The following is a 12,761-nucleotide window of genomic DNA, read 5'->3' as shown; positions in this document are numbered from 1 at the left end:
GGGAGCCCATTTGGGACCAACTTAGTTGATCCAAGTGGGCCCCAGATAAGATGCCCATTTTGGGCCCATACCCACTTGGTACCCAGGTACCCCCAGCATAACCCATGTGGGGCCCACATAACCATGTTGGCTGGGATATATTATGTGTATAAATCTTTACTTTTTGAAATGCATACAATGACAGTTTCCTTTGTCTTTCTTTGTTTCTTCTAGTCCATTACTCTCTAAACTACTAAACCAAAACACCAGTGGTTTGATATTTAAATTCCCCCGAAATATTAAATGCACAGAAATAAACATATTCCTGTGTATCTAGACTTTGTCAGGGGGACATTTTTCATAAATAGTTTTGGCTAATGTGTGCAAATTGCCCCATCCATATTGTAATTCATACGCAGGAATAATTTCAGTTTGTATGCGACCTTCAGTACAGATAAATTACAAGGTCCTATCTTAAATCAAACTATTATTCCTTGTTCATAAGTTTTTCTCCCCACAACCATAAGAGGATGTTCTCCATGACTGAAAAAAATATTTGTCTTGATGAGTTCTTCACACATATATGGGAAACCACACAAACTATATCAATACATAATTATATTACATTTTAGAAACAGATACTCCACGTACGCCTTCACCTAAGATGTTGACAGTTTCGACATTAGTATGGAGGACGGAAATGTGTTCATTTCTAACTTATTCTCCTTGTATTGTGTGTTAATAATGGATAATGGATTGACTTTGAAAGCTCTTAAACAATGCTGTCCCCTGTTGGTGGTGTCTGCTGATCTGAATGACCGTAACATTAGAAAACATAGTACAAAACAACATACAATACTGGGCTTTATAAAAGAAGAGATACCGCTATTTTCTTTAAAGTTTCTTATTTAATATTAAATACATTACTCTCTATAAACATAACATTTATTCACATATAAAAGCATGTATCACTATTTACACTCAACCCTCAAAAAGAGCCCTATTATACAAACAAGCAATATCCTGTAACTATTCATAAACATCCCTTTCTGTCCTCACATTTTAGCAGTGATTGTCGCAGCATTCATATATTTTAGGACTGACACTTTCTCTGGAAATGTCAATACAAGGAAATTTCATCATTTAACCTTATTGCTAAGATCATCCAAATATCAACACTCGTAGCTGCACAAGTTACCATTTTGTCAAATAGAGACGCTCTTAAACCTCAACATCTGATAGGAATTGGTTTTGACATGTGCACCAAACCTGCCATATCTACATGGATAAATGAGAAACACTTGATTATCTCTGAATTTTGGTTTAAAAAGTGAGTGGGTGTACTGACATTCAATATTCCTGAAATAAATTGTATGACAAAAGTGCACACTGCCGTTGACCTTTTCAGTGAAAAGTAAGTGAATGTGTAGGACATGAAATGTCTGTGCAGCATGTACCTAAACCAGAAGCCTATAACTCAAGGCTTCATGTCTGACTATAGGGAGCTAGAAAACCACTAATAGCTTGGCTGCTGTTTAAGAATTTGCCTCCATATCATGAGAGTGACCTTACGACCAAGATGTCCAGTAAGATTGTAGCCACCAAGCTAACTCATTCCTCCACCTTAGATTTCCTCTTAGAGGTTTTGGGTTTGGGGTTTTCTGACTCGGCAGGTTCTGGGGAGCCTGGAGGATCAGTGGGCGGGCTGGGGGCTTTCTCCACATCGGGTTCAGGCTCAAGGGGCATGGAGGGGCCTTTCGAAGCTCCTGAAAATAACAAAAACATAAGAGTTGATACCAAGTTTGCTCAGAAAAGCTTAGTTCCCAATGATCTACACAAATTAAACAGTTTGTCTGGGTTTCATTAACATGAATATCTGTAGCGTTATTCAGGAACTTTAAATGCGATTAGCTTTAGCGGTGTAATGATACATCGATATGGATAGATGTAACGATACACCGATCAAAGATCCAATATCATCGATGCAAAGTGAAAACATCGATACATATAATCATCTTTATGATGCACCGTTATTTTGAAATTCCCCATGGCAGGTCTGTGTCACCATTTCCATCCAAGCACACCTCATTCCTAAGCATCCAAACAGTGCTTCAACATGAGAAAAGTGGATTTTATAGTGAACAACAGGAGGTCTATTTTTTATTCTTTTTATTAAAATGAATAAATAGTTTTTCATTTAAATGTCTGGAAGAGCCCAGTAATAATATAGTCCATTAATATTTTAGTTGCTTTTGTGAGTTGATATAAATGTAACTGATTGTGATAAATATATATAAACTGGAAAAACAAAGTTCGGAAACTTGTGTTTGGTGGATTATTTCTCTGTTGTTACAATGCTAATTGGCATTGTATTTTACATCGTTGGAAAGCCTGTTTATTTACCTTCGCAATGATGTCCAACTTGTAAGGATCATGCATTTGTGGGATGAGCAGCACAGCTGATTATGTGGGTAGCGCCCAAGAAAAATTTGCCAAAAGGCTCCGTCAATGTTAAACAGTGTATTCTCCTGTTGGAATTGACTCTTGTTTTGAGTTGTTTGGTGGATTGGATGATTGAACACTCTATCAGTAACAAGGAACAAACAAGACATATTGATTGATTGAATCCACCGTCAGGAGCCTCATTAGCGGGTAGAAGATCCATAGACAGCCACAACAGCCTGGCACCTCCTCCTCATGCTGGTCACCAACCTGGTCACACGTTGCTGTGGGATGGCGTTCCATTCCTCAACCAGGATTCATTTCAGGTCAGCCAACGAGGTTGTGTTGGTCACTCTAACACGTACAGCACGCCCAAGCTGATCCTACAAGTGTTGAATTGTGTTGAGGTCTGGACTCTTGGCAGGCCGTTCCATTCTCTCTACTCCCACATTGTGGAGGTAGTCTGTGATAACCCTGGCTCTGTGGGGGCGAGCGTTGTCATCTTGGAGGATGAAGTTAGGTGCCAGATTGTGGAGATATGGGATCGCCACTGGCTGCAGAATCTCATCCCGATATCTCACGGCATTGAGATGGCCTTCAATGATGACAAACCTTGTTTTGCCAGTGAGGGAGATGCCGCCCCACACCATGACACTGCCCCTACCAAAAGCTGTTACTCCATCGGTGCAACAATCAGCATAGCGTTCTCCACGTCGTCTCCATACTTTGACCCTGCCAACCAACTTTCGCAGACAGAACCTGGACTCATCACTGAACATGACATTCCCCCACATGTTCAGGTTTCATTGTCTGTGTTGTCGACACCAGCGCAAACGGGCCTGACGGTGAAGGGCAGTCATTGCAGGCTTCCTGGTAGCCTTATGAGAATACACTGTTTACCATTGGCAGAGCATTTTGGAAAATTTTTCTTGGGCGCTACCCACATAATCAGCTGTGCTGCTCATCCCACAAATGCATAATCCTTACAAGTTGGACATCATTGCGAAGGTAAATAAACAGGCTTTCCAACGATGTAAAATACAATGCCAATTAGCATTGATACAACAGAGAAATAATCCACCAAACACAAGTTTCCGAACTTTGTTTTTCCAGTATATAAATATATATATACATATATATACACATAAATAAAATAAAATACAACCAGACTACAAACTGTAACACCACGATGGATCTGTAAAATATTTATTTATTAACCCACATCAAAACCATGACACCAAATCATGTTTTGATGCTGAGTGCAGGATAATTTTGTTGAACGCCTAATGTGACTGTAATTTTCGAAAAAAGTCAGATACTGCATATAATTAGATTTTCCAGTTGTGACATCCCACAGACGGGCAACTGAGATTGGCTTCTTTAAACGGTGCAATTTCCTCACATTTAAAAGGTGGTGAGTCATGAAGGAGTACCAGTTTGATGCTTTAACAGCACATTTATAGCTTTAACAACAAAATTCATTCCATGACTAAACAGTTACATCATACCCCCCTCTGTAAACACATGGGTGAGACGTAGGGGCCTGTAAAACAAGCATTGCCAGTGCAAACAGAACTTACCTTCTGAGAGATGGGAAAATCCTAAACTTTGAGTTTCGAGTCCTGAATAAGTCATAATGCGCTCTTCATCAAATGTAATGCCATTCTAACAACAAGTAATAATATATTAAATTTACAAAAATCGAGTCATTGGTGTTAAAGTCCAAGTCTTTTTTGATTGTCAACTTGAGTCTAAAGTCATCAAATGTGGGACTTGAGTCTGACTCAAGTCCAAGTCATGTGACTCGAGTCCACACCTCTGCCTTTTTAAATATTTACATTGTTTGTATTTGTACAAATAACTTTCACCTACACTGCACTCTGTGACAGATTTCTTTACAAACCCAAACCAAGTTTTGGGGGTAAGTTGTTAATCTTCATGACCTACAGGATGCAGTAAGTTCCTGCCTCTCGTACATGAATCCTGACCTCCAGCAACATTAATTTACAGACTAGCTGTTACAGAACAGCAATACCTCCACTTTAAATATCCATTATCCCTAGCTGATGGTTAACATTAACTAGTTGTGTAGTATATTTACAGGTTATATTTGTATCTTCACAGCAATTTGGTCTTTAAAGACTGGTGGTTGATCATTAGAAAGCAGCTAGATTGTCAGAGCTGTGTAATTATGTACAATGTCTGTCACTGAACATGGATGCATTGTTCTGCTGTTATTTGTTAAGAGCTAAACAATAGTGGTAGAAAATGCAGCACACAGGCTCTCGTGAAGAAAAACCCTGCAGTCCACTGATATTCGAGAGCTGGAAGCCGTGACAATCAATTCAGAGTAGCCTTGAATTTATTATCTTAACTGTATGTCATTTTTTCCACACTGGTGATTTTCTTTTGTTGCCAACAATATATACTGGCTAGGGGTTAGCTTCTTTTTTTTTAAGATATTCCATTTTGCCTTAGCCCATGAATTCAATCTGCTACAGTAGTGCAGCAGGCAAGCGGCTGTGAATACAAAGGGAAGAGATATTCTCAAGTTTCCATTTAAAATGAAAAATTGGGCTTTGGTTTAATGGAGAGAGGTGGAGGCTGTGGAATTTGTCATCACCTGCACTGAGGGAGTAACACTGGACCTTCCTGATGAAAACGTTTTTTATGTGCTCACCTCATTTTGAACAAACTTAAAGGTACAGTGTGTAGGATTTGGCGGCATCTAGTAGAGTGGTTGCAGATTGCAACCAACTGAGTACCACTCCACTCACTCCCTCCTTTCCAAGACTGCGGTAACGTGAGTCACCGATTACAAAACTGTAACAATAACTGCCTCGCTTAGAGGCCATCCTTACCATAATAATACTACTTTAGGAGCAACGTAACTCAAACGGCAGTTGGCGGGACCACGGTTTTGCACTCTGCAGCTCACGTTACCGCAGTTTCACAATCTTGTCGGAGAACTACGGTGGCCTTCAGGTAAAGTTAAAACATGAATGACTCTCTCTAGAGCCAGTGTTTGGTTTGTCCGTTCTTGGCTACCGTGAAGAGAACCTGCTCCCTATGTAGATATGAAGGGCTCATTCTAAGCTAACGAAAACACGATTCTTAGTTTCAGGTGATTATACACTAATGAAAACATAGTTATGAATGTTATATTCCATTTAATAGATCCCCCGAAATGTTACACACTGTTCCTTTAAGAGAGACATTCAGCCTTGCGTGGTCTCATCAGCTCCAGACTCAGAGCAGGGCCTCATTTCAAGCTTCACCTCGACAGAGTGGCTCTGTCACATACTGTATCGAAACGTCAAACCAGAAGCCACACAGAGGTGACAGAATATTAACTAACACTTTCTACAACCCACATAGGTAATTTGTACCTGTTGGTAGCTGGAGGTTCTTGTTGTAGCTCGCTGCAGAAGACATGGCTTGGCCCAGAGCTTGGTTAGTACCGAGGGGAGCACCGGGGGCTTTGGTGGCTGCTGCAGAGTTTGGTTTGGATTTGGAGTCCTTGCTTGGTTTAGTCCACACCAGACCCTCTGTCACCTGCAGGGCAGCGCCCATCTTCTGAGCCATGTCCACTAGCTGTTAGTGACAAGTAGGCAAAGACTTAGAAATACTGTAAGTAACACAAACACAACAAATTACTTCCGCATCAGTTCAAATTAAATACTTCATTATATAACAGGAAATAATAGAAAAGGTCAGATAATATTAAGTTATGATGTCATAGAATAATCATAACTTGGAATCCCACGTTTTTGATATTGTCAGTAGGGCGGCAATGATTATTCAATTAGTTGTCAACTATTAAATTAATCGGCAACTATTTTGATAGTCAGTTTGAGTAATTTCTTAAGAAAAAAAAACGAAATTATCTGATTCCAGCTTATTAAATGTGAATATTTTCTGGTTTCTTTACTCCTCTATGACAGTAAACTGAATATCTTTGAATTGAGGACAAAACAAGACATTTGAGGACGTCATCTTGGGCATTTTATAGACCAAACAACTAATCGATCAATCGAGAAAATAATTGATAGATTAATGAAAATAATCGTTAGGTGCAGCCCTAATTGTCAGGATCTCCCATTTATTTATACTTCTATCTTTTCCTGTGAATAATGTTTGAGAAATAACATGAAGGAGTTCAAAACAAACTTTTGGAGTATCGAATATATAAACTTTGTCAATCAACACAACAGTGTTCAATAATGTATTTTGATCATCTTGAAAATCTCATCTTGTTGTTGTATTACAATTACATATAGTACTTTACATGTATGTACATGTATTAGAGCTGCAACGATTAATTGATTAGTTGTCAACTATTAAATTAATCGGCAACTATTTTGATAGATGATTAATTTGTTTGAGTCATTTTTTAAGAAAAAAAGTCAAAATTCTCTGATTCCATCTTCTTAAGTGTGAATATTTTCTGGTTTCTTTACACATTGTTCACCATTTTCTGACATTTTATACACCAAACAACAAATCTATTAATCAAGAAAATAATCAATAGATTAATCGACAATGGAGTAATCGTTAGTTGCAGCCCTAACATGTATGTATGTACAGTATACTGTATGTGTATATGTGTTATGTCTGTTGTAAACTTTATATTTGTGTCTGAGATGCAAGTTATATTTGCCATTTGTTTTGTGTAAGTAATAGCTTCAAAAACAGGACTTTGAGTCATCAACAGGATCTAAAGTACCTCAGGATCAAACTCAAAGTTGTTGCTGCTGTCTCGAAGCAGGTTGACTTTCCTCTCCATCTCTTGATACTGATCTAGAGTTGCCTTCTTATCACCATTATTATAGAGGAAGATGGCAAAGTTCAGGTTGACCAGAGGGTTGGAGCTGTAATTGATCACCAAGGAAGAAAAGAAAATATTACATTAAACGATTAAACTACAGACACACAGTACATTTAAGGTAGTAAGATAGACTTACTTGTCAATTGTCACAGCTTGTTCATACGCTCTGGTGGCGTTCTCTACATCCTCCAAGTTGGTCAGAGCCACTGTTAAGAATGAGACAGGTTTAAACTTGAACTGAAATACTGTCAAATGAAGGAGCAGACGACTGCACATTCAGCATGTTTAGTTTGTTGTATGTAGTGTGTACTTTACAAAAGGTACATAGTAGATTATTAAATTAATGCCTAACAGTAAACTGTTAAATATCCAGTAATTTTTGCCACAAATCATCAATTTACTCTTTAAAGACACGATCCGATCATCAAATATATCTCTGTCTCTCTGACTCAGCACAGTACCTGCCAGCAACATGTAGATTTCCCCCATACGTGGGTTCAGGTTGATGGCGGCGCTGAGGAAGTGGAAGGCAGAGGCATACTGCTGCATGGTCAGGTGCACCAGACCCAGGTTGTACAACACCTTCCAGTCAAAAGGAGACAAGTACTGGGCCCGCTTCAGGCAGCTGATGGCCTGTGGGAGAAATGAAGTTGGGAGAGAGAAGTCAATCAGCTGACAGAACTTTTAGGCAAGTATCTTAATAATATATGATCTCAAGAAGAACCTGTTGCAGTGTAAAATGCGTGAGCTGTGTATGCTATGTTGTTATTGCAAAAAGATTAAAGGCCCAGTCCGCTGTTGGTGCGACAATTAATATACTAGATTAGCCCTAATGTGGTGTTTTATTTTGGCAGTTTGAAGAAAGATTATTCTGGTTGTCTTTATGGAATTCTATGGTGGTACTCAGATCCTTGAGAAGAAAACACAATATGCTGTGACACAAATCTGTGTTCATTATTTGGACTTTTCTCTAATATTGAAAATGCTTTTTTTTTTTTTTTTTAATATTGGATCATTTGATCATGTCATTGTTATTTAAATGAAACCATCTGAGAAGTTTAGAGGGGAAATGTCTCTTTGTTGGATCTGCTAACAACTCATACAAATCAGAAACGTGACAAGGAGGCCCGACTGGACACAGTTTTTTTAAGAAGTCACAAGCTAAAAAAGTTGAAAACAACTGGTTTAATAATGTATACAACAATGCATTGTATTTTTCTTATTATATGTATTTAATGTAGGGCTGTCAATCAATTCAAATATTTAATCGCAATTAATCAAATGATTATCCATAGTTAATCGTGATTAATCGCAAATTAATCACACATTTTTTATCTGTTCAAAATGTACCTTAAAGGGAGATTTGTCAAGTATTTAATACTCTTATCAACATGGGAGTGGGCTAATATGCTGCTTTATGCAAATATATGTAAATATTTATTATTGGAAATCAATTAACAACACAAAACAATGACAAATATTGTCCAGAAACCCTCACAGGTACTGCATTTAGCATAAAAAATATGCTCAAATCATAACATGACAAACTGCAGCCCAACAGGCAACAACAGCTGTCAGTGTGTCAGTGTGCTGACTTGACTATGACTTGCCCCACACTGCATGTGATTATCATAAAGTGGGCATGTCTGTAAAGGGGAGACTCATGGGTACCCATAGAACTCATTTTCACTCACAGATCTGGAGGTCAGAGGTCAAGGGACCCCTCTGAAAATTTTCCCGCCAAAATGTTTCGTAAGTTTGGAGTGTTATTTAGCCTCCTTGGCAACAAGCTATCATGAGTATCTTCACTCTGAGCCTGCATCAACCTAAAAAATCGCAAGTTGCGCACTGGCGTGTTCAGGGAGTGGCCTTGGGTGGCACGGGCCACCCCTGAAATCTGATTGGCCACCCCAAGTGCCACCCCAATATCTTAAAATATGATTGGCTATATGCCCAGTCAGAGGCGGGCCACGGCACTGAATGTAAACTGCACTCTTGTTTAGAGTTGCAGTTCCTTCTCAAACCTGAGAGGCAGAGATGCGCTAAAGTAGTATGTAGCCTGCAAAAAAAAAGGCGCGAAGAAGAAGAAGTTTGAGGCGGTGAACCTACAGGTGAAACAAACTCAGTCTATGGAAGCAACACGTCTCTGGAGCGTCGTCGTGAAAGATGTGAGTAGCCTACATTTTACTACACTCACTGTGCCTGTAGTTAAACGCTGTAACGGTAATAAGCTAAACATTTACCCTGTCTTGTTTTATTTCTTTTTATTGTAATTGGCACAAGGCTGTCATCATCTCATCTCATTAGCAAACACTGTTTTGACTGTCAACGATGTTAAATCTAACATTGAGCTATTCTGTACTGCGTAACATTGTTATGTTAGACCCGTGTTGCTGCATGTGAGCGGAGTTTTTCAGCTCTAAAGCTCATTGAAACTCATTTGAGGACAACCATGCTAGACAACAGACTAAGCCATTTAGGTTTGCTAAGTATTGAGTCAAGAAGAGCGAGGGCACTCAACATGGATGATTTTATCAAAGTGTTTGCAAGCAAACACAAGAACAGGCGAATTGCACTGTTTTAACCCTCCTGTTTTCCTCAGGTCAAGGAAGGAAGAAGGGAGGGAGGAAGGACGGAATGAAGAACAGAGGAAGGACAGAGGGAGGAAAGAAAGAGAGAAGGACAGGAAGAAGGGAGGGAGGAAGGAAGCAAGGAACTGTCAAAACAGATTGGGTCTCTTGAATGGTAATACTAGGTAATACTAGAGTAACCAACACTGTAGCACATGTAAAGTTTATAATTTGTTTGGTTAAATAATTTGTTCAAAGAGGCGTATGTATTTTAAATATGTTTGCACTTTATAGGCGGAGAGTGACTGTGTTTATTAATGTGCATTGTTTTCTTATGTTGGCTTTTGGAGTCACAGGTTATTTTGTAGCATTTTTACTGTAACAAATCAGTGTTGAAACAAGATTTGTTACAAGTGATGTAAGCTTTTTTTATGCACACGTAAGCTCTGGTAAGGTCAGCTATCTCTGTTGATAAAATATTCTACACGGTCTGTACCTCCAACCATTTACATTGTTGCACATGTAATGTTTTGCACAGTTTTGTCAAGTAAATATTTTGCCCAAAGAGTCTTATTTATTTTAATTTTGTTGGCACTTTATAAAGTGACTGTTTTAGAATGAGGATTTTCTTTTGTATGTAACCTACTTTGGGAATTTACAAATTATTTTGGCATTATTTAACAGTTCACTTTACAATGTTAAAACAAGATTTGCTGGTATGTGAGGAGGGATGTGACTTTTGTTTATACCTGGGAGTTCAGGTTTCTCTGTTGCTGAGAATACTACAGTAACTTACTACACTGTGGCACATGTGACAAGTTTTGTCAAGTAAATTATTTGCCCAAACAGGCTTATTTATTGTAATTTTGTTGGCACTTTATACAGTGCACTTTATACAGAAAGTGCATTGTCTTTTTATGTACTGTATATCATACCTTGGAAGGTTGTTTTGAGGTTAGAATAAAGTATGGTAGTTTTCAATCACATTTGTATGTTGCCTTTTCCTGAATGTTGTGACTAGTGGGTCTATTCTTGCTTGCAGTGTTAGTAAGTGAAGTAGATATGGGTTGTGGAGACAAAAATGGTAAATTAATGCTATGCCGACACCTGGGTGTGGGTGTGTATTTTCTTGTGTGTGTGTGTGTATTTTCTTGTGTGTGTGTGTGTGTGTGTGTGCGTGCGTGCGTGCATACGTGAGTGTATATGTCTGTGCGCAGGCGCTCCTGCTCACACTTAATGCCACCCCTGCATAAGTCAGTGCCCCACTGGTGCCACCCCTATCAAAAATGTCTGGACACGCCCCTGGACACGCCCAGATGTTGCGTTAATGCGTTAAAGAAATAAACTGCTTGAGTAAAGTACAAGTACCTCAAAAATGTAAACCGTAAATATGCTATGTTACTTTCCACCACTGCTGGTATTTACTTTCAAAATGTGAAACTATGATGAATGAACTTGTGGTGAACCTTTGTTTGAAGTAGCTGCTCTCTTCATTGAGTCCTAAACTGACAAAGACAAGTGATGCAATAAACAGTATTTATTACTCACGGCTACGTATTTCTTTTTTCCAAAGAAGCACATGCCAATGTTGTTCCAGAGAGGGGGGCTCTCAGGCACAGCACATGCCGCCACTCGGTACTTGTTCATGGCCACATCAAAGTCACCGTGGGTCTGCATCATGCTGCCTGCAGCCAGGATGGCCTGGGAATAAAAACAATGATTAGAGAGGTATTAGAGGAAGATGTACCCTTTGAAAGTGCACATGATGAAAGACAGACTGCACCACCTGACAGAGAATGACCTTTTATTTTAACTGGACTGCTTTAAAAGAAGTCTAATGCACTGTCCTCAGGTAACAGCAAACAACGTTTATACCAAAGCACATGCGTGTTGAAAATACCCACATACCTTATAATTGTTGGGGTCGAAAGTGAGGGCATTACCAAGGTGCTCAAATGCTTTTTGGTATTTCCCAAGCTGCCAAAAACATGAACACAGACAATTATACATCTGCTCCTTTTTAGATGTTCCTGACACCTACAGTAAATGTCACTCTTATCTCGTAGTGCTCGTTGCTTGTGTAAATATAATTTCGCTGAAAAGGTTATTAAAAAAATCGACCTACCTGTAAAAACAGCAGGCCAAGAGTAGACAGGAGTTCAGTATTCTCTGGAGAGTATCTGAATTGAGAAGGAGACAAGCGGAATGAAAAATGTCACTTTATCTATGCCTGTAATTACATTTAATGCCTGCACTTATTCAAAAGAAAACATAGCTGATATTCAGAGAATCTGCTGATTCAATCCCGGTTTGATTCAGCATAATTGTGGCGTATTAATTATGACCTGTGGGGGGATGATGTGTCTCTAAGAGGAAGATGGTAGAGAAGAGGCAGATCTGCATTAAAATAAGATTCACAGTGGTGTGTCTCATTAAAAGCAACACCAGTATTGGGGCACTTGATTAATTCATTTAACCCCAACAGGAGGTAGCCATAATGAGCTCTATTATTATAGACACTGATGTCATTTCCTCATACATGCCACGGCACTATGTTTAAATATTCAACATGTGAATAGAAGTGGAAATGAACAGAATTTATACTGAATTGAAAAGGGCCCCCGGGTTAAGATGTGTGCAAAACTGGAGCATTGTGTGAGATTGAAGGAGCACCGCTTATTGGAATGAGCTCCAGAGACTGAAACTCATCAGATAAATCAAGAGGGAACACCAACCTCCTCTGAAAGAGCATGTTTTATGGCTTTAGTGTCTTAAGACAATGTTATCATGAAGAAAACTCACGCTGAGGCTGTATCAGTATTAACAGTTATTAATAAAAGATTCTTTTATCATTTGGTTTGGATGAAAACTTTGTTTTGGTAAACAATTCCTGAACTTTAATGATTATTGGTTATTTTGAATATTCATTTCTTTAAAGGGGA

At 38.8% G+C, this 12,761-nt stretch overlaps 1 protein-coding gene across 2 annotated transcripts in view; it reads right to left on the bottom strand.

The window, feature by feature from the left end:
* Window positions 1–867: 867 nt before the first annotated feature.
* Window positions 868–12,761, bottom strand: part of bbs4 (Bardet-Biedl syndrome 4) — a 28,296-nt gene continuing 16,402 nt past the window's right edge. For both annotated transcript variants that reach the window (XM_074621523.1, XM_074621533.1), the window contains exons 9-16: window positions 11,945–11,999; window positions 11,728–11,796; window positions 11,368–11,520; window positions 7,711–7,882; window positions 7,386–7,455; window positions 7,148–7,292; window positions 5,811–6,015; window positions 868–1,745 (exon numbers count right to left, since the gene is read on the bottom strand). In XM_074621523.1, coding sequence (XP_074477624.1) covers window positions 1,591–1,745; window positions 5,811–6,015; window positions 7,148–7,292; window positions 7,386–7,455; window positions 7,711–7,882; window positions 11,368–11,520; window positions 11,728–11,796; window positions 11,945–11,999 — 1,024 coding nt within the window. In that variant the 3' untranslated portion in view covers window positions 868–1,590. The remainder of the gene's footprint in view (window positions 1,746–5,810; window positions 6,016–7,147; window positions 7,293–7,385; window positions 7,456–7,710; window positions 7,883–11,367; window positions 11,521–11,727; window positions 11,797–11,944; window positions 12,000–12,761) is intronic.

This window comes from Sebastes fasciatus, chromosome 2 (assembly GCF_043250625.1).
Source record: "Sebastes fasciatus isolate fSebFas1 chromosome 2, fSebFas1.pri, whole genome shotgun sequence".
Lineage (NCBI taxonomy): Eukaryota > Metazoa > Chordata > Actinopteri > Perciformes > Sebastidae > Sebastes > Sebastes fasciatus.
The sequence above is the reverse complement of the archived record's forward strand: the minus strand, read 5'-3'. Positions and strand labels throughout refer to the sequence as shown.